Below are 23490 nucleotides of genomic sequence, written 5' to 3'. Positions count from 1 at the left end.
AGTCCGGTGGCAACTGTGGTTTTAAAAGTTAGTGGTGGTGTCATTACATCCACTTGCAGAATCACACAATTATGTGCATCACAGTTTATATTTTAAATGGAATAATAAAAGGTACATTTTAAATTGGGGGTTACTAAGTTTAGGGTTCCCCTAAATTGTTGTGTGTATATGAAACAGGCAGAGAGCGAGCGCAGTGCTTGCGTGCAAGCGGAGCGCACCTAATTTTAATATCCCCGCCTCCTGAACCTCCCCCTTTTACACAGCACAGCCAGTGATCTCTCTCCTCTCTGTATGGCATGTGCAGTTCATAACAGGGAGCAGTAGATTCAGAGCTGCCGTGCCTGCTGTCTGCTGAGCCTCTATGCGTGCTCCATAGAGGAGGAAGGGCGGAAGCTTGTCCAGTCAGGCTTCATGTGACATTACGGCTTGAGAAGAAGCTCAAACAAAAAAAGGTATTTTCGGGTTGCTTTAAGCAGAAAGAAAAACAGGGATAGTGTCAGCGAGAGTCAGGGACAAGTGGGGGGGGGGGGGGAATGGATTAGGGAAAGTTTAGTTTTTGATAGGTACTTTTGTCACTTTCGTTGCAGGTTTTTTGGCAAACACGCGCACAATTTATCCTATGTGTGATAAATAATGCAAAAGTCCACCGAAACTAACAAAATTACCTCACAACACCATTTTTGACTTTGTAAAGCAAGTAGCACCGAAGGTGGTCTATGTTGGCAGGGTTTTTCACCCACTGCATTGTAACTTTGTGTATTTTTAAAAGATTGCAAATGATAAATTAATGACCACTTGACCACTGCATGTAAAGTGGCCTACATAGACAAGTCTTTAGAAATCACTTACGTTGTAAGGTAAAAAAAAATGTGCAAAAAAAAACGCAAATCCACAAATTCCCCCCCAATAAAAAACAAAAAAGAAAAAACGCGCATATTGACCAAAAACAAGTAAAAAAAAGATTCAAAAATCTCCCCCATTGTACACAATTTTTATATACAAACTTTTTTTTTTTAGCCTGCACTTTTTCCCTTATGCTAATTATCAAATGTGCCAAATTTATCATGTTGGCATGTGATATGTGATGAACTGGGTGCATTTTTAAATAAGTTTTTTGCCACTGATTTTAACGCCTCTAATAAAGTTGAGTATGTGTGTGCATAAATTTTAATACCGGTCTAATACATCAAGCATTTGTCAGACAGCAAACTGTCGAGAAAAGAGCAAATAGGCTCAAAAATTGTGTGAATGTATAATAAATATGCCGAAGTGAAGATTCTGCCCACAGTATATGAAACTTAGAACCGCGTCTGTCTTTATCCTATGTACTCCCAGAGAGGGTACTGTTGATAAATGATACACTTTAAAAGGGTTATCCACTATAAGGTGATTTTAGTAAGCACTAAATAAACTACATAAGGGACCCAGGTATGGCATCTTCCCATATTTAGTGCCATTTTATAATGTTAGTGTAGCATATGATATGATTTATAGCATAAGGAGACCCATGCTGTATGTTGTACTGTCACATTATGTAAGGTATTTGTATGCATTTATTGAGGACTGCTTCCTAGCCTGAGCTGTGTCGCAGTGCATTGTATGTATATTTATGACAACTAATCAATTAAAAAAATATATTAACACTTCCAAAACCATATAATGTATATACTTTAACATCCACCAACCTCTGGTCTTAGCTGTACTTTCCTCTTCATCACTACTTGAAGGCTCAGTTTTATCTTTCATCTGTTCCAGTTGATCCAAATTAACTAATCCAACTAGTTCAAAGTTACGGCACACCTTAAAACAGCAACCAATATATGAATATGAATTTATGCAAGGCAGGCTAATCATTGTATAAAGAAAAGTTAAGCAACTTTCTGATATCAATGCTTACAACCAAAAAGCTGGGATAAAAAATGTTGCAATATTTTGCCCAAGAGCAATGTTTTGAGAAAATGTGTGACTTTTCCAGTGTTTGCACAAACATTTATGACTTTTTAACACTAGTTTTCTAGTGTGAGGCTAAGTTTCCACTTGTTTTTTTTTTTCTGTCAGTTTTTGGAATACTGCCACTGCAGTTTTTGAGCCAAAGCCAGAAATTTATTCAAAAGGAATAGAATAAGGAAGGACTTAGGCTGGGTTCACACCACATTTTTCAAATACGGTTACCGTATATGGTTTTCCGCTAAAAAACGTATGAGAAAAACCGTATGCAACCGTATGACTCCAAATTAAAACGTATACGGTTTATACTGACTGAAGAGCAAAGGAGAAGCAGGTCCTTCTTGTAGCTCAACTCTCCAGACAATGGCCAGACAGGGCGTTTCCAGAGGGAGGGGGGATGTCTGGGATGAATTCTAGAAAGATCTGAGCATGTGTCAACTTCAAAAACGGATTAGAAAAACGGTGTGCAACCGTATTCTGAAATTCTGTGTACGGTTCTCATAGACAACAATGTTAAAAGAACCGTATACGGTTCGCATACGGTTTTCCAACAGGAGGCAAAAACGTGGTCGGCAGCGTTTATGCCTACGGTTGAAAAATCGGCAAAACCATATCCGAGGCAAAACGGATGCAACCGTACACAACATTTGGAATAGTGTTTACAATGCATTCTCTATGCATACGGTTTCGGATACGGTCGTATACCTTTTTTTTTGCGGAAAACCGTTTACGGTTACCGTATTTGAAAAACGTGGTGTGAACCCAGCCTTACACTTCTCCTCCATTATGGATCCACTTCTGACTTTGGCTCGAAAACTGCAGTGGCAGTTTTCCCAAAAACTGCCAGAAAAAAACCCAAGTGGAAACTTAGCCTGAAGAATCAATATATTTTCTCCTTAATGTTTCTAGACGCTGCCATTTTGAAGATTCTTCTGTCAGTAAATGAAACATTTTTGCACATTCATAGGTAGAAAATGATTGGGACAGGTTACAAGCCTTTAGATATAAATGAGAAAACTTTCACTTGCTTTTATTTAGAGCAAATGTTTCCCAAATGGAAAAGTGAAACACAAAGTATACACTTTAGTGGTGCTACATGAGAAATATTGAATTCAATTATTATTAATAATTATTATTAATTATTAATGCACCATCCTTATTGCACCCCTTCACAAGGAGGAAATATGGAAAAGAATGGGCTAAATAAATCTCCCTGAGCAGGTGGGGTTTATTCAATGTTAACATAAAAAAAATTTCTGGCTTAACGGAGTACTGCAGCCATAGACACTTATCCCCTATCTGCAGGATTTGGGATAAGTGTCTAATCGCGAGTCCCTGCGATCTCCAGGAACCGCTCTGCGCGGCTAATGCACGTGTCGTCGACCTCACTGAGGTCAAGGACACTCCCCCTCCATACAGCTCTATGGGAGAGGTGGGGATGCACGAACGCTGCATCTCCACTTCTCTCACAGAGATACATAGAGGGAGCCGGAGCCCCGTACAGGAGATCATTGGGGGTCCCCGCGATCAGACACTTATTCCCTGTCCGGCGGATAGGGGATAAGTGTCTATGGCGACAGATCTTTAAATGGGCACTGTCACCAACTTTATTTTTTGATATGTTGTAGTACTTATGTACTACAACATATGTCTAATATACTTTTATTATTTTTTTTTTCATTAAAAAGATTTAATTTACATTTAAAAACCGGCTACTGAAAAAGGACTGATTTTGGAGTGGCAATCAGTCCTTTTTCAGCTAGGCTGCACTCGCTCCCTACCTGTCAATCAGACAGGCGGGAGCGAGCGCATTGGATCCCCGGCCACTGGCTGGGAGGCCACTCCTCCCACACATCGCCGCCGCCGCCTCGTTGCCGCCGCTGTCCCTGCACGCCCGCTGCCGGACTCTGTAGTAACTGCAAGTGTAATGAGGGAACGGGGTATGCGGGCGGGGGAGGAGTGAACGGGCTAGTGCCGTAGCGGGGGGGGAACGGGCTAGCAAAAAAAAAAAAAAATAGGATGGTGGGAGCTACCCTTTAAATATTTCATCTACAAATGCTCTTTTTTTACAGCATCCTCTCTGCAAAGAAAATAGCAATGTTCCATTATTTCTGTTTTATATACTCCATTATGAACCCACTACACAACCTGTAAAACTATCCTAAGCTCAGAAAAAAGCCCACTTTATTTAACTACAGCATTATAGGTGTGTAAGATAACAAGCTAGTGCATACTCACCTCTCCCAGTACAGCACCATCACTACGATGCACTCTATTTCCATTTACTTTTGGCTGATAATGCATTGTCTCTGCCCTGCTAATAATGTTCTGGACAGTGCAGTCTCATTGATTGGTTGGAATGGGTTTGGAATGTCATTGGTGGAGCAGGGAAAGTACGTCATCAGAAGAAGTAAACAGAAGTACCAGAGCAAAAAGGAGCACCGATGATGGGCTAAGAGAGGTGTGCATACTCCAGTTTATTATTTTACAGACCTAGAATGCTGTAGACAGGTTTTTATTTAAATCAAAATATACCTTTATTATGTGAAATCCTATTTACTTTTTTCGTGCTGAAAACACCCCCCTCGGCTTATACTCGAGTGAACTCTCCACCCGCAGTGGTCTTCAACCTGCGGACCTCCAGAGGTTTCAAAACTACAACTTCCAGCAAGCCCGGGCAGCCATCGGGTGTCCGGGCTTGCTGGGAGTTGTAGTTTTGAAACCTCCGGAGGTCCGCAGGTTGAAGACCACTGCGGCCTTCGACATCATCCAGTCCCCTCTCACCCCCTTTAGTTCTGTACAGTATCCGCCTCCGCTCGACGCTGGTCCGGTGCTGCAGGACTGTCCGGTGGGGAGGTCGTCCGGTGGGATAGTGGTTCCGGGCTGCTATCTTCACCGGGGAGGCCTCTTCTAAGTGCTTCGGGCCCGGCCCCAGAATAGTCACGTTGCCTTGACGACGACGCAGAGGTACGTTCATTACCAACGTACTTCTGCGTCATCGTCAAGGCAACGCCTCTACTCTGGGCCCGAAGCGCGGAGAAGAGGCGCCCCCGGTGAAGATAGCAGCCCGGAACCACTATCCCACCGGACGACCTCCCCACCGGACAGTCCTGCAGCACCGGACCAGCGCAGAGCGGAGGCGAGTACTGTACAGAACTAAAGGGGGTGAGAGGGGGCTGGATGATGTCGAAGGCCGCAGTGGTCTTCAACCTGCGTACCTCCGGAGGTTTCAAAACTACAACTCCCAGCAAGCCCGGACAGCCGATGGCTGCCCGGGCTTGCTGGGAGTTGTAGTTTTGAAACCTCTGGAGGTCCGCAGGTTGAAGACCACTGAGGGCGGATGATGGCAAGAGGATGATGAAGGGGGGGGGGGGTGGGATGATGACAAGAGGATGATGAAGGGGGGGTGTGGGATGATGAAGGGGGGTGGGGATGATGACAAGGGGATGATGAAGGGGGGGTGTGGGATGATTACAGGGGGTGATGAAGGGGGGTGGGGATGATGGCAAGGGGATGATGAAGGGGGGGTGTGGGATGATGACAAGGGGATGATGACAGGGGATGATGATGAGGGTCTGGATGATGACAGGCGGTGATGATGATGAGGATGTTAATGACAGGGGTCTGGATGATGACAGGGGGGATGATGTATTTCCCACCCTAGGCTTATACTCGAGTCAATAACCTCGGCTTATACTCGGGTCGGATTATACTCGAGTATATACGGTACTTACAAATGAAGCTGTGATGTACTATTGACTGGATTTGACCTCACAGACCATATTATGTTATGGTTTTATTAAAATGGGCAATCTGACACAGCTGGACTTTCTGACACATTGGAAAGATATCATATCCAATCAAACAAGTTATTGCTCTTGATTATCTTGTAAGTAAAATAGTATATGTGAAATTATATAGACTACTATGTGATAATCCTTTCATTAAAAAAATGTATTAATTATTTGCTTAAAGGAATTACTTTTTTTTTTATGATTGTTTATTTAAAAGAGGTTTTTTTTTTTTCAATCATCTGATATACAGAAAGCTAAAATAATGGCAATGAAATTAGTAAAAACAAGAAAGAAAAGACAGAATAAAGGAATTACATTTTTTGAGTTTGTTTAACATAAAAAAACCTGAAAAAACATCCAATCAAAAAGGATGCATGCAGCACTAAAGATGTTAGAACTGCATGTACCATTAATGACCACTTGTATCAGTAAGAAGATGGCACCCTATTTGACGGCACAATTTAGTAGGTCTAGGAATGCTGAGCACAATGTTATGTGAAATTTTACCTTAATTACTGTGAACTCCCAGTTGGCAGTACAAGTCTTAGGCTGCTTTCACACTGAGTATTTATCCGTTATTAAAAATCCGTTTTCTGTATTGTATAATTAAAGAACAGATGTATAATAACGGATGAAATAACGGGTGCTAACGGCTGAATAATGTCTGTCAAAATAACGGGCATATTCTTCAGTTAAGATCAGTTATAACATCTGTCATATACCGTTATTTTATGGCCATTTTAACACCTCTGCCTACAGACTCCCGCAGCCAGGACTACTACTACTCCCATCATGAAATAGACTTGTTTCTATGATGGGAGTAGTAGTTCCCCGGCTGCAGGAGTCTGCCGGTGGCTGGGGAGGCTACATTAGTGTTTGTACTACTAGCCCCATCATGGAACAGACTCTGTTCCATGATGGGGGTTGTAGTAGATGGGCTGAAGGATTGATCGCACTGGGTCTCACTTCTGAGACCCGATGCGATCAGAAGTTATTAAACAGGGGAGCAAGTGGCATGCTCCGTTCCCCTGCAATGTACGGTGTATTTTTACTTTCACTCTTAAATTCCCTACCGGAGCCCTGAATGGCCGACACCGAGGAGCCATTCAGGGCTCCCGGCGGGTTTTTAAACTACTAATTTGACCCCCAAATGTATGCCCCCCATGCATATTTATAATAATTCATTGGCCCCAGTGTGTTTATAATAATTCATTGGCCCAAGTGTGCTTATAATAATTCATTGGCCCCATTGTGTTTATAATAATTCATTGGCCCCAGTGTGCTTATCCTTATCCCCGCCAGTGTCCTTATTACCCCTCCCGCTGCCTGCTCCTCATCTTCTTGGAGCAGGGCAGCAGAGGGACATGTTGGGAACCGGCAGCGATGAATGAATGAATGAAGCCGACATGTTCCACATGTAGGCCTCATTCGTTCACCTCCACCGCCGCCCGACATGTCCCCGCTGCTGCCCTGCCCCTAGTGCGATCAGCACACTGCCGGGACATGTCTATTCTCTGCTGCTTATCTCCGTTGGGTACAGAGATGAGCAGCAGAGAATAGACATGTCCTGGCGGTGCGATGATTGCACTAGGAGCAGGGCAGCAGTGGGGACATGTCGGTCGGCGGCGGTGAATGAATGAAGCCTACATGCAGGACATGTCGGCTTCATTCATTCATTCACCGCCGCTGGTTCCTGACATGTCCCGCTGCTGCCCTGCTCCAAGTAGATGAGGAGCAGGCAGTGGGGGGGGGAAATTAGGACACTGGGGGTGGTGGCGGTGGGGGGGTGGGGAATAAGGATAAGCACACTGGGGCCAAAGAGTTACTATAAACACACTGGGGCCAAGGAATTATTATAAACACACTGGGGCAAATGAATTATTATAAATATGCAGGGGGCATACATTTGGGGGTCAGAGTAGTAGTTTAAAAAAAAACCCGGGAGCCCTGAATGGCTCCTCAATGCCGTATTTCAAAATGAAAGTTTACACGGTAGCATATACATCGAAGGGAGTGCAGCATGCCACCCACTCCCCTGCTTTATAACTGCTGATCCCATCAAGTCTCAGAAGTGAGACCCGGTGCGATCAATCCCTTATCCCCTGTACTACTACCCCCAACATGGAACAGACTCTGTTCCATGATGGGGATAGTGGTAGAAACACTAATGGTGCCTCCCCGGCCGCCGGCAGACTCCTGCAGCTGGGGGGACCACTACTCCCATCATGGAAATGAGTCTGTTCCATGATGGGAGTAGTAGTAGTACCTCAGCACTGCAGTAGTTCCCTGATGTCACCTCTTCTGAGCATGCTCAGAAGTAATAATGGATATTATAAACATGGTGCAAACAGATGACAATAAAGGCTCATCCGTTTGCCATAGACTGCAATGCTAAGATTTTAATGGCCGTGATACCACCGTTATTTTTGACAGAATAAAAATTAGTGCTTGTGACGTTTTTTCTTCTGTCACAAATAACGTCCATTATTCATAATGGGCTATAATGGGTGATAACGGATATTCAGAAAATCCCATAGACATGAATGGGATTTTCTAACGGCCGTTTTTAAGGGTTTTCTAACGGAAGTTTATAGCGGATCTTTTAACGGAGCAAAAGTATAGTGTGAAAGCAGCCTTAAGGCCCCTTTCACACTATACTATTTCTATACACTATACTAAATTCATCCGTTTTAAAGATCAGTTATAATGTTCCATTATGAAAACCCTGAAAATCGTCCGTTAAATGGCTGTTACAAAATCCCATTATAGTCTATGGGATTTTTACATTAAACGTTTTAACCCATCATAGCCCACTATTAATAACGGACGTTATTTTGTGACATGCATGAACTATTTCTTCCGCTCTTTCTCCCGTCACAAAATAACGTCCATTATTAATAACGGGCTATGAAGGGTTATAACGAATAATGTAAAAATCCCATAGACTATAATGGGATTTTGTAACGGCAGTATGGGATTTTGTAATGGTTGTTTAACAGCCGATTTTCAGGGTTTTATAACGGATCTTTAAAACGGATGAATGTATAGTGTGAAAGGGGCCTTAGTGGTGGTTCCCACTGCTATCTGCATGTGATTGACAGTTATTTCTTACAAACACTACAGGGAACTGTGCACTTGCCAGGTGTGCGACCCTAGCCTAAGTAAGATTGTAGTCGTTAAAACCCCTAGCAAGTGCACAGCTCCCTGTAATGTTTGTAGGAAGGAACATGCAGTCAGTCACATGCAGTTGGCTGAAAGAAGGAGAACAACTGTCACTGCCGGGTCACAACGGATTTAATTGACTTGAATGGGGTTTGTCGGGTTTCTGGTATTTTACAGAATTCGAAAGAAAAATAGGTCATGAACTTTTTTGGTTGCTATAAATCTCCCTCATATTCAATAAGTTGCTATAAAATGTAGAAAACCATGTTTTGACAAATTAGCTTATCTCATGCAGATAAAGTAACTCGTACCTTATGCTCCTCTCTTAAATGGTTATCTAGTTCTTCATTTAGTTTGGTTTCATAGTAGCACAGCTGACATTTGTAAGGCTTTAACTCATTATGTTTCTCTATGTGCTGTTGCAGACTTTCATCACTCGAGCAGGTAAAAGTGCATTTATCACACCGAAATACAACTCCTTGCAGTTGTTTTGATAATTTGGAACGACAAACTTCTATAGGAACGACTCTCTCTTCTGTAATGATGACACAAAGGAGACATTGAAGCTACACACAAAATAAACTATTACAAAACATTTAAGCATCACTTTTATGCCGGTTCTTATGTTCGAGGGCCTTTATCTTAGACAATGCATTCTGTTCCAACAATTGCCATTACTGCAGCTAAATATTTGGTGCTACAGTGTGTACTATCAATTATGTAATTGTTTGGGTAGCCACAGAGGAACAAAGCCACTTAACTCATAACCTAAGCTAAAGTTAAACTGCTGCAAAGGTTCTACCAAAACAACACTCTAATTGTGTTTAGTTACAGGGTTACTTTTTATAATCAGGAGTATTACTGGCAATATTGTATTTTTATGACTGATCTACTATAAGGAAAAGCTGAAAATAAAAGGAGCTGATAAATCAGTAACCAAGACAGTTATAAAATATTAAACCAAAGACATTACGTAATTACCAGTATAAAGAGACTACATGTAACACAAACTATTGTCAAGCAGGAGACCTCTGGAATACAAGTTTCCAAATTTCTCAATCTAAAACGTGTCTAGTGACATATGACTCACAAATTCTCTAGTTTTCAAAAAAATCATGGTAATCATGGTAAGGCTAAGTTCACATATATATATATAATTTTTATACTGCCTGAATCACGAGCCATCTGGTGATCCTCAGTTGCTTCCGCGTACCCAGCTAAACTTGATGGATAGTTTTCTCTGTATACTCAAACTGAAAAAGATTTATCAATCAAGGCAGTTTGAGCAGGGAGAAGGCACTGGGAACAGTCCTAACTCTGGGTACAGGCAGAGGCGTAGCGTGGGGGGTGCAGGGGGGGCCGGCCGCACCGGGCGCAACATCTGGGGGGGGCGCGCTCGCACTCGCAGCTCTCTGCCCCTGCCTGGCTCACTCACTCTCTCTGCAGTGCTGGCTGTGCAAATCCGATCCGAGCCGCCGGGTCGCAGCCCACTGTGGAGGCAGTGGCGGATCAGGGGGGGGGGGGGGGGGCAATTGCCCCCCCCCCACCGAGACTGTTGCCCCTCTCCCTGAACTATTGCATGGAAGAGCGGTAGCTGTCGGCTGTCCTGCTCCACCACCCCTTTCTCTCGCCCGTCACCTTGCTATCACACGCCGCGGCTGCTCCAGTCCTGCAGTCAGTGAGAGCCAATCACGGCAGGCCGGCGCGATGACATCACATCATCGCGCTGGCGCCCGGAGATCACGTCCCCGCGGCTCTCACTGACTGCAGGAATGGAGCAGCCGCAGCGTGGGAGAAAGGTGGCGGGCGTGAGAAAGGGGAGGGGGGAGCAAATTATAAGTGAGAGGGGCAACTGATGAGTAAGGGGCACATGTCAGGGGGGCATTATATGTGGGGGCACATGACAGGACCCCCCCTGTCATGTGCCCCTCATATATAATATGTGAGGGCACATGTCAGGGGGCATTATATGTGAGGAGCACAGGACATGGGGCATTATATGTGAGGGGCACAGGACAGGGGACATTATCAGTCAGGGTCACATGTCAGGGGGGCATTATATGTGGGGGCACATGACAGGGAGGCATTATATGTGAGGGGCACATGTCAGGGGGCAATATATGTGGGGGCACATGACAGGGGCCCCCTGTCATGTGCCCATATAATGCACATATAATGCCCCCCTGACATTTGCCGCTTACTTATTATACCCAAAGTCATGTGCCTTGGATCATCTCCAGGGTATGGTTCCTTTTTGATGTTTAGTTTTTGTTCCTGATATTTTTTGTCGTTTACGATGGTTGTGAGACGACATATAATAGCATGGCCCATGGTAGGTTACTACATTTGTAGATTTGTATTCATAGACCTGCTGAAAATGTGGAGAATGTGTAATGCATGTTCGCACTCAATAAAGTGTTTGAAAATAAACTTGTATTTAGATGCATTTTACTTTACTTACATCAGTATTTTCATAACAAACAATACATGTGCTTAGGGGGTAAGGGTTTCTTTAACTAATCTAGTGGAAGAGACACTAAAATCCACGGGTTAGGGGGCACAAATTACTTGCCTTGCCCCGGGTGCTGACAACCCACGCTACGCCACTGGGTTCAGGCAGCATGAAAATAATAATAGGTTTCCTTTAAAAAGCGGTCTACATTTGCTACACTCCTGCTAGTATGCCGACATATACCTCCGCGTACCTGAGCCATTCAGTCCGATTCTGAATTTAAAAAAAAACTAAACTGTGGTATCTTTAATCGGACTCTTTCTGTACTGAAGAATTCTGCAACATAAGAGTACAGTGAAGGGGTCAATAATGTGGGAAATTGCCAATATTTAATGGTATTACGATCCATATATTTTTATACCACCAGAGTACCCGCTGTTGACTGGTCTTCCTATTTAAACCTTGTGGGACAGGAACAATGACAGTCTTGTCCTCATATCCGGACCTCAAAAACCTTGACAAAAACCCTGACCCTTGCAAATGGGGGTGGGTTAGCGTTAATTTAACTATCCTATGATTTTAGTTGACATATAAGTAACAAGTGTACAAAGTTTCATCAAAATATGTCAGACTGTTTGGAATTGATGCTGGAACATACACACATATGCACACTTGAGTTTTATATATTACCTAGCTGAATACCCGGCGTTTCCCGGTTTTTCCTTCCTCATCCTTGTTGGGGAGGAAAATCAACAACGGAGGAAGCTTTTGACTTCATATTCCGTCCTCATATATTGTTGTCATATCCCAACCCCATATCCCGACCTCCTATCCAGTCCTCCTATCCCGTCCTCCTATCCCCTCCTCCTATCCCATCCTCCTATACCGACCTCCTATCTCGACCTCCTATCCGGACCTCCTTTCCCCTCCTCCTTTCTCGATCTCCAATCCCGTCCTCCTTTCTCTACCTCCTATCCCGTCCTCATATCCCGACCTCCTATCCTGACCTCCTATCTCGACCTCCTATTCCGTCCTCCTATCCCGACCTCCTATCCCGTCCTCCTATCCTGTCCTCCTATCCCGACCTCCTTTCCCGACCTCCTATCCCGTCCTCCTATCCCGTCCTCCTTTCTCGACCTCCTATCCCGACCTCCTATTCTGTCCTCCTATCCTGTCCTCCTATCTAGACCTCCTATCCCGTCCTCATATCCCGACCTCCTATCCTGACCTCCTATCCCGTCCTCCTATCTTGACCTCCTATCCCGTCCTCCTATCTTGACCTCCTATCTCGACCTCCTATACCGACCTCCTATCTCGACCTCCCATCCTGTCCTCATATCCCGACCTGTAATATGTGTACCAGGTATTGAAATATCTCCAGCGGTACGGAAGTTATGTGAGAACATACATTTCCCATTGATTTGCATGGGACATTAAACAAAAACCCTGACCCTCACAAATGGGGGTAGTTAAGGGTTAAATTAACTATCCTATATTTTAAGTGGACATATAAGTAACATGTGACCAAGTATTATCGAAATATCTCCAGCCGTTTGGAAGTTATGCAGTAACATATATTTCCCATAGACTTGTATGGGACTTTAAACAAAAACCCCGACCCTGGCAAATGGGGGTGAGTAAGGGTTAAATCACCTACCCTATGTTTGTTGTTGACATATAAGTAACATGTGTGCCAAGTTTCATGTTAATATCTTTAGCCATTTGGAAGTTTTTGTGGAACATACATACATACACACACACACGTTGAGTTTTATATAGATGTATAAAAATACTCTAGTGGAGACTGGTAGATGGAGGGTGAAAACTTAAACCACTTTCTTATAGGTTACCCTAGGTTTTTTGGGGGGTTACCCTAGGGTAACCTATAAGAAAGTGGTATATATTTATTTATACATTCATTCTCTTTCTATGCCTTGGGGATAAAGGTCTACAATTTCTCATAATGTGTGTTTTGAGTTGAAACATCCTTTATGTAATAGTTTGACATTTTTCAGGTTCAGGTTTACAGAAAAAGTTAATATGTAAACTTATCAACAAGTTATAGGGCAGCTACTATATAATATTACAATATAACATACAAAAGATCATATTTTTTTGGATATATTCATCAAGCCAGATGAGCTCAAAGAAAAACTGTCACTGTCAAAGCATTGTAAAATGGTGTCTGGTAACATAATTCTCCATGCCAATTCTTGCCACCTGAAACTGAAAATGCGATACCAGTTGATGAGTTGATCAGGGCAAGAAAAAGACTGCTCATGTAGCTCCACTTGCATATTGGGTAAGTGAAACCTTACTCTCGAATAATACAACACACTTATCTTGTACGCCCTTTGTCCTTAACAAGTTAATGGGGTATTCCGAGATTTTTTTTATTTGACTGTACTACAGGCGCTGTTAAAGGGGTTATCCAGGAATAGAAAAACACAGCTATTTTCTTTTAAAAACAGCTCCACGTTTGTCTCCAGATTGGGTGGGGTTTTACAACTTGGCTCCATTTACTTCAATGGAACTGAGATGCAGAACCCCACTCAACCTGGAGACTAGAGATGAGCGATTCTAAGCTGCCGATCCCAAATTCGTTACGAATTTCATGAAATATTCAATTCGCAATTAATGCAAATATTGCCACAATTCTATCGCTCGAATCGCTTAATTAAATTCCATTTACTGTGGTCCAGGCTCCAGGGCATCTAAAATGGCGCATCCACATGTCAGTACATGGAACGCTTGAAAGGCGGGAAGGCAAGGCGGGAAGGGAAGTAGGCTGGATGACCTTGAATCACATGCAGGATGCAGCCTATCAGCAGCCAGTCACCCCTGTGATGTCACAACCCTATATATTTGGCAGCCATTTTGCGGCTTGTCATATCACTCATTAGACTGCATAAAGATAGAACAGACATCGCTGTGTGTGTTACACAGAAAAGCTCATTCCAGCATTTACATCCTAGTCACATCAGCGTTCTGGTGGACAGAGAGCAGTGTTTTTTCTACACTGAAAAGGATTTTTACTGCAGCCATTAACCTCCCAGTCACTTTCTACAACATTGTATTACAGAGAAGGGCAGAGAGCTGTGTGTTGCCTCATACATTTCAACAAGCTGCCTCAACTTCATAAAACTTAGCAGAGGAGGCAGGAATATTTTTTTAGCCCAGTTCTGTGTCTTTGTTCTACTGTCATCTACTCGTTATACTAGTCTGTAGACGGTATAATACCCAGCAGTCCATTCCTAATAGTCTTTGACAGAGTGAAATCTTGTGTTTAGTACACAGCTTTTTTGTGCTGCAGCACATTTAAACATAATGTACCGCATTTTTCTGCCCTCATAAGTGCATACCACATACAGTGACCCCCTGACCTACGATGGCCCCGACATACGATAATTTCAACATGCGATGGCCTCTCAGAGGCCATCGCATGTTGAAGGCAGCATCAACATACGATGCTTTTGTATGTCGGGGCCATCGCATAAACGGCTGATTGCTTCAGCTGCCGCCGGATAGCCGTTTACGGTGCCCCGTGTGCTCCGGTGATGGTCTCCTACCTGTCCTCGGGGCTCCGGAGCATCCTCTTCACGATCCCCTCCATCGCCGGCGCTCTCCTTCGTCGACGGAGAGCGAGGATCCCGGGGAAGCAGAGGCGGTCCGGAGCGTCGGGGACACCACGGGGACGCGGCGGCAGCGATGGAGGGCGACATCCAGGGCAGCGGTGATGGGTCCGGAGTGGCGGGGACAGGTGAGTACAGCTTCCTATACTTTACATTGCACAGATCCCTCACCATACAATGGTTTCAACAAACGATGGTTCATTTGGAACGGCTTACCATCGTATGTTGAGGGACCACTATACCTACATCTAAGTGGTGTACTATTTTGTGCCTATTAATCTGTCAAGGGCCTACATACTGTGAAAGGACAGCCAAAAGTAATCACGGGCTAGTGTTTTACTCCAATACGTTTATTAACTCCTTAATGACGAAGGACATATATTTACGTCCTGCGCCAGCTCCCGCGATATGCCGCGGGGTCACGTGACCCCGCGTCATATCGGGTTGGTCCCGGCCGCCATCAATGGCTAAGGGCTGGTTCACATCACGTTTTCTACCATACGGTTTTTTACCATACGGGAGCGCATACGGCAGGGGGGAGCTAATACCTCGCGCTTCTGTATGCTTTCGTATGCGCTCCCGTATGTAATTCATTTCAATGAGCCGGCCGGAGTGAAACGTTCGGTCCAGTCGGCTCATTTTTGCGCTGTATGCGCTTTTTCAGATCACGGCGCAAAAAATTAGCCCTCATACCGCCCTGTACGTGGAAAAATAAAAAAGTTATAGGGGTCAGAAGAGGACATTTTTAAATGTATACATTTTCCTGCATGTAGTTATGATTTTTTCCAGAAGTACGACAAAATTAAACCTATATAAGTAGGGTACCATTTTAACCATATGGACCTACAGAATAATGATAAGGTGTCATTTTTACCAAAATATGCACTGCGTAGAAACGGAAGCCCCCAAAATTTACAAAATGGCGTTTTTTATTCGATTTTGTTGCACAATGATTTTTTTCTATTTCGCCATGGATTTTTGGGTAAAATGAATAATGTCACCGCAAAGTAGAATTGGTGATGCAAAAAATAAGCCATAATATGGAATTTTAGGTGGAAAATTGAAAGGGTTATGATTTTTAAAAGGCAAGTAGGAAAGACGAAAATGCAAAAACTGAAAAACCCTGCGTCTTTAAGGGGTTAAGTGTACTGTAGCGCATTTTTCTTCCCCCATAAGTGCATACCACATACCTACATCTAAGTAGTGTACTATTTTAAACCTGTTAATCTGTCAAGGGCCTAGATACTGTGAAAGTCCAGGCAAAAGTACTCACCACCTGGTGTTGTACTCAGATACTTTTTAAGTGTACTGTAGTGCATTTTTGTGCCCTCATAAATGCATACCACATACGTAAATCTAAGTAGTGTACTATTTTGTACCTGTTAATCTGTCAAGGGCCTAGATACTGTGAAAGTCCAGGTAAAAGTACACACCTGCTGCTGTTCTAGACAAATACTGTTTTAAGCGTAGTGAAGCGTATTTTACTCCCCTCATATACGCACTAAGTATGTCAGGCAGAGAAGTGCCAGGATGTGCACAGAGGAGTGGGAAAGGCCTAAATTCATCAGGCAGAGGTCGCAGCAGACTAGGGGCCAGTGTCAGCAGGAGTCGCAGCGAGAGGCCTGAGCTCCTGGAATCAGCTAGCGGTCGTATCTTGAACAGCAACCCATCTGCCGTCATCGATTGGTTAACACGGTCATCCACTTCATCACAAGTGACATCTGATACCCCCAGTCAACGGGTTCCTCAGACACAACCCTCAGTTGGCATGGCCCGGGAGCAGTCCCTGTCCTCCCATTGCCTCTGTCCTATGCTGTTCCCTCCCCTAAAGAAGTATCTTATGCTGTGGGTTCAGCTCCACTATTCACTGAGGAGATCTAATAGAGTACAGTCAGCAGCTACTGCCCAGCCAACAAGTGGAGGAGACATCCACCGCTTCCTCTACTAGGTGGGCAAGTAGTAATGAAGAGAGTGACATAGGAGGCGTTGTTGCCAGGGTTCAGGGTCCTGAAGCAGACACAGCTGAGGAACCTGAGGAGGACATCAGTGATGTGCAGACACTTGTTGATGATGATGAAGTGGATCGCAATTGGGAGCTGAGTGCAATTGGGAGCTGGGTTCATCATCATAAGGACAAAAAAGTTGCAGGTTGCCAGTGAGGCAGCAGCAGAACCAGCAAGGTGATAGCATGGTTGCCTTTCGGCATGGTGGCAGAAATGGAAATTCGTGAGCCAAACTTGCCCAGAGAAGACCACCTGCTTCGCGGCAGCCTACCTTCCTGGGAGGTAGTGGAACAGGGGTTCCTGGAGATGGTGGCAGTAGCAGTCAAGTAGTGCAGACTGTTGGTGGGAAAATCAGCTACTCGGCGGTGAGGCAGTTTTTCATCAAGCATCCGGAGGAGGTTCACATAGCCACATGCAAGATATGTCGGCAGAAGATGAAGCGTGGCCAGGGTCCCAATGTTGGCACCACGGCCCTGCGTCAACATATGCTTCCCCACTATAAAGCGGCCTAGGAGAACCGTGGCTCCGATGTAGTGGTCCAGCCTGGTGCATCACCCACTGGCACGCCGCTCCCTCTTTCAGCCAGCCAAGGCTCCACCACCTTAGCCAAAGAGAGCTGTGTGTTATACCCTCCCTTTGTCGCTCCAGATGCTCCTGCTCCTCCAATTTTTAGTCAGCCATTCCCCAACAATCCATCGGCGAACCCATGTCCAAGAGACAACTGTATGCGCCCACTCATCAAATGGCGAAGAAGCTGAATGTGCTCCTCTCCAAGTTGCTGGTGTTGCAGTCCCTCCCTTTTCAAGTGGTGGACTCTGCACCTTTCAGAGAACTGATGCCTTATGCCGAGCCGATGTGGAAAGTGCCAAGCCGTCATTTCTTCGCGAAGAAGGCAGTACCAGCCCTGCACAATTTTGTGGAAGAGAAGGTGGTCCAGTCCTTGAGCCTGTTGGTGTGTACTAAAGTGCATGACAGCCCTGACATCTGGAGCTGTAACTACGGTCAGGGACAATACATGTCCTTTACGGCTCACTGGGTGAATGTGGTTCCTGCACAGCCACAACACCAACCTGGACAGGTCATGCCGTTTCCTCCTCCACGCTCTCAGGCCATTGGTCCTGTGACAGTGTGCGAATCTGCCTCCTCATCCTCCACCGTGTCCTCAGCATCCACTGCCCAGACAAGTCTCAGTGGGCCTTCAGAATACCATGTGTGCAGGGCACGGCGGTGTCACGCTGTTCTTCACATGGTTTGCCTTGGCAAACCGAGTCACACAGGGGAGGAACTACTAAAAGTCAATCGTAAAGAAATCAGAGCATGGCTTACTCCACAAAAACTGGAAATGGTAACCATGGTGACCGATAAGAACAACTTGTCTGTGCTGCGACTGGGAAGGCTGAGCCTGCTTGGCACACGTGTTCACTGGCTGTGAAGCAGTTCCTAAAGTGTTCCCCACATTTGCAAGACATCCTAACAATGGGAAGGAAACCTTGCATGCACTTCAGGCACTTGTACACCGCAAAGCACACCCTCCTTGAGCTGTAGCATCAGAACAGTATTCCCCAACATAGTCTGATGTGTGATGTTACCACACGTTGGAATTCCACCCTCCATATGTTGGACCGACTGTACAAACAGAGAAAAGCCATCACCGATTTCTTAATGATCCAAGAAGATAGGGGTACTCCCCTGAGTAACTTCAATGTGAACCTGTGGCAGCTCATACGTGACACCTTCCGTTTGCTCAGGCCCTTTAAGGAAGCCACATTATTAGTAAGTCGCCAGGATTACGGGATGAGTGATGTCATTCCACTGCTTCATTTCTTACAACACGTGTTGGAAACAATTGCTGGTCAGGGCACTGGAGATGTGGCGCCTACATCTCACGGCCACACAAGCCCTGTGGGGGCTAAACTGGAGGAGGAGGGGCACAGTGACGCACAGTTTAGGTTTCACCAAATGGGGGATTTTTCTAGTAGTCTGACAGGAGAGGAGCAGCCAGACGAGCTAGAGGGTTATGAGGAAGGCGAGACAGAGGACCCAGACACACCGTGGCAGTATGCAGTGGAGATGGAGGCAGGGAGTCCCTCCGAGTCACTTGCACAAATGGCACGATGCATGCTCACTTGCTTGCGTAGTCAGAGCCGAATTGTCACCATTCGGCATCGGGATGACTTCTGGATCTCCACCTTATTGGACCCTCACTACCGCCACAAAATAGGGGCCTTTTTTTACACCCACTGAGAGGGAGGACAAACTGACCTACTACAGAGGCATCCTATGTAGTCAGTCGGCGCCAGCGTCCATCCTCTCGCAGGTCTGAATCTGAGGCCCCCTGCACTCATCTTCCACTGCCATGGCTGCTGGGGAGGGGTGGGGTGGCAGGAGCAGTACCAGCTCCAAAAGCAGCAGCCTGAGTCTACAGTCATTGAGTACCTTTCTTCACCCGCATAGTGAAGCAACTCGTCAGCAGTAGGTACACCTGGAACAGCACCTGAACCAGCAGGTGGTGGCATACCTTGACATGCCAATGCCAACACACCTTGAAGATCCGCTGGACTTCTGGGCAGCCAAACTTGATTTGTGGCAGCAACTAGAAGAGTTTGCCCTGGAAAAGCTGTCCTGCCCGGCCAGTAGTGTGCCATCAGAGCGGGTGTTTAGTGCTCCGGGGGCCATAGTCATTCCAAGGAGCACTCGTCTGTCCACAAAAAATGTGGAGAGACTGACCTTTGGGAAGTCTCTCCACATTTCAGGCATGGATCAGTCAGGATTTCCAACCACCAATTCCTGATGCATGAGAGTAGATTGACCATGGTGCCACACCAACACTTCACAAATATGGATAGGACCAAACAGATTGAAGGCGCTGCTCCCCAGTTACAAACATTCCTCCGCATCAGACCTTTTTTCACACACCTTCGTCACCAGGTACTGGTATTGCGACCCACCGTACCATTCTGTCACTGAGTCACTTTCAGGACTCCTGATGCTGCCACCAACAGACTGTCTCATTCAGCCACTATATGGTCTCTTCTCATGCTTCATCCAACTCCAGGCTGTGTCATTCAGCCACTATGTGGTCTCCTCATGCTTCAGCCCCCTCCAGACTGTGCCATTCATCCAATATATGGTTTACTGATGCTTCAGCAAGCTCCAGTCTGTGTCATTCAGCAACTACATGTTTTAGTGATGCTGCTGGGCCTAGGACATTACCTATATATGTTTATGGTAGCATTAGGTATTATATATCTTCAAATGAAATTTCAAAATTCATCTTTTATTCTTAGAGATTGTGAGGCCCTATGGTCTCCTCATCTGCCGCCAACTCCAGGCTGTGCCATTCAGACACTATATGGTCTCTTCATGCTGCCACAAACTCCAGGCTGTGCCATTCAGCCACAATATGGTCTCCTTATGCTTCCACAAACTCCAGGCAGTCATTCAGCCACTATATGGCCTCCTCATCCTAATGCCACCTCCAGGCTGTCTCATTCAGCCACTATATGGTCTCATTTCATACTTCAGCCAACTCCAGGCTGTGTCATTCAGCCACTACATGTTCTCAACATACTGATGCCACCTCCAGGCTCTGTCATTGTGCTGCCATGTTACATGTGACTCCTTGTTAGATTTGATCCTTTATACCTACATGCCGGGGCCCGGGACACTAAAACTTAGGAGTTACATTTCAATTTCAAAATCCTTAATTTAAATTAAAAAATTCGGCAAATCAGACGTGGAGCTGTTTTTGAAGGAAAGTAGCTGTGTTTTTCTATTCCTGGATAACCCCTTTAAGTTTGTGTAATTCACAATAGTGTCTGTACCGTTCTTTAATGGCCGGTCTCATTATTCTTATGTGAGCTTTGTCCCAATGTTAGTTTTTAGCAGCATACAAAATGAGTGTTGTTTCTGACCTTTTGCCTGGTGGAAAGGCGGCCCAAAACATTACATCACTAGTCAGCTATTGAAAGGGAGCCTGGCTGAACTCACAGGGTTGCAGGAAACTGTTGTTTCAAACACAGCAAAGTATGCAAGGGAGCTCAGGTGTGCTGCAATGGGTGGGCTAGCTGATGTGAGGGAGGGAGAAAAGTAGCCTCACACTTACAAACAAGGGATTGTGGAACTTGCAGTAAATTGCCATTTCATAAAAAGAAAGAAGCAAACTCACAGCCATTTAGCCCCAAGACAAGCAGGAATCCTTTGTAAGCATGTCCATTACTGTCTGGCAGGTAAGTACTAAAGTCACCTTATGTTGGATAACTCCTTTAAACTATTTCTTTAGCATCAGTTGCTTTGTTATCATCAGAGGAAGCTACAGTATGTCTGACCACATATTTCCTATGCAATGACTGCTCCAGGGTAAATGTTATTGCTTTAAACAATTAAAAAAACTGGCCAACCATAAAATAACATGCCATGTCTGCCAAACCTAGTGTCACTCCTTGATGGGACCTCCCTATGTGACATTCATAAACATGTATGTGTAAAATGTGTATGGACAGTTTGTCTTTGTGAAGCAAGCCCTTAAGGTGAATCAGATTCTGACATCATAACTTCAGAACTACAGAATAACTACAGAAGCTTCCTAGAGCTGGCTGCCCCACCAAACTAAGTTATTGGGGGGAAAGGGCTTTGGTCATTCTGGCTGAGCTCCAAAGATCCTGTGTGTGCAGTTAGGAAAAACCATCACTGCAGCACTACACTAATCTTGGCAAAAGCTTTTTCTTAGCAAAGTGCACATGAAAGAAGTCTTTTGCAAAAAAAAAAAAAAAAAAGCACAAAAAGGTATCTTAGACTGTGAGAAACAAGATTCTCCAGTATGATTAATCTAAGAAGTTTTTGGCCTAAATTCTGAGCGTCACGTCTGGAGGAAACAAGGCTCTGCTGGTCACCTGCCCAATACCTTCGCTACAGTGAAGCATGGAGGTAGCATCATGCTGTAGGAAGGGGCGTAGCTATAGAGGTAGCAGTCGCACCGGGGCCCTGGTGTCTAAGCACATCTTCCCCATAAGAGACCAGTATTACAATTGCCATTTGGGGCCCTGTTGCAGATTTTGCCTAGGGGAGATGAAGCTACAAACTATGCCTCTGGCTGTAGGACTGTATTTCAGCAGCTGGGACAGGGAGACTGGTCAGGATTGAGGAAAAGCTAAAAAGAACAAATTAAACTTGATAAAAACTTGATCATGAGAACTCTGGATCTCAGACTGGGCCTAAGGTTCACCTTCCAACAAGGCAATGACCCTAATCACATGGTCAAAACAACACAGGAGTGGCTTAGGGACAACTTTGTGAATATCCTTGAGTGGTCCAGCCAGAGCCCTGACTTGAACCGACAAATCTCTGAAGAGACATGAAAATGGCTGTCCACAGATGGGATGTATAGGGATGAATGACATAAATCCACAAAACCAAGGGTGCAAACATTGTGGCATCATACCCAAGAAGACTGGCGGCTTTAATCTTTGCTGTAATCGCTTCAACTAAGTAAAGGGCCTGAATACTTATGTCAATGAAATATTTTAGTTTTTCCTTGTCAATAAATTAGGAAATATTTCTAACATTCTATTTTCAATTTGTTACTTTAGGGTTATAGGTTGAACTTGATGGACTCTGGTCTTTTTTCAACCTTATGAACTATGTTACTATGGGTTATTGAGTGCAGAATGATGGGGAAAATTGTTATATTGCCCTTGGAAAAGTCACATTATATGATTGCCTTTACTGTTTAAAGGTGGCATGGATTAACACGTTATGATGGATTACCTGTTTTATCTGCCATGTACTCCTTTCAGTGGTATGCAAAACAAAAAGCCACAGCTCTAATAGGATTGCAAAGAATTAACATTGCAAAGACAGCGGTAGTGCCATAAGCATAGTACAGAAGCGAACATTTGACTAAAAGCATACTCACATACTTCATAGGACTCAACTATCATCTAGTTTACATTTTCAGGCTTATGCTTTTATATTTTTGGCACATGCCTATGTATGTGTTCCTATAAACATCATGCAATTATTTTCCATTAAGTGTTTTAAATTGAAACATGGAAACACAGAGGATTGACAGTAGAAAATGGCCAAATGGACCATCTATTACTGCATTTAATTTTATGACATATGATATATGACATATTATTACCTCATATATTCATTTACTACAGACTTACCAACTACATCAGCTGGAGTTTGTTCTAAGAATCTACTACTCTTTAAGTAAGAAATTTTGACATGTCTCTATCTCTTTTCAAGATAGTGCCCATTTAAACTTTTAACATAGTTTTGTGCTTGAGACCTTCTGCTATGTTTGTAGTCCATCTTTGGACTCATTATGTTTTAGCAATCTCCCTTTTCCTATTGGTCATACCTTTAGCTATAATCACTGAAAAATGCCACAAAAACTAGGATTATTTAAATAAACAAACTGTATTGAACATGTATGTAAAAAATACAAACAACATTAAAAATGTTGATAGTATAGATAAATGGCCGAGCAGAAA

The 23490-nt window shown here is 44.4% G+C and overlaps 1 protein-coding gene across 1 annotated transcript in view; it reads right to left on the bottom strand.

Moving 5' to 3' along the window:
• Positions 1 to 23490, bottom strand: part of ZNF462 (zinc finger protein 462) — a 126265-nt gene that overhangs the window by 6167 nt on the left and 96608 nt on the right. Inside the window, exons 10-11 of the mRNA XM_056520322.1 lie at positions 9215 to 9438; positions 1686 to 1800 (exon numbers count right to left, since the gene is read on the bottom strand). Coding sequence (XP_056376297.1) covers positions 1686 to 1800; positions 9215 to 9438 — 339 coding nt within the window. The remainder of the gene's footprint in view (positions 1 to 1685; positions 1801 to 9214; positions 9439 to 23490) is intronic.

Source organism: Hyla sarda, chromosome 1, assembly GCF_029499605.1.
Source record: "Hyla sarda isolate aHylSar1 chromosome 1, aHylSar1.hap1, whole genome shotgun sequence".
Classification (NCBI taxonomy): Eukaryota; Metazoa; Chordata; class Amphibia; order Anura; family Hylidae; genus Hyla; species Hyla sarda.
The sequence above is the reverse complement of the archived record's forward strand: the minus strand, read 5'-3'. Positions and strand labels throughout refer to the sequence as shown.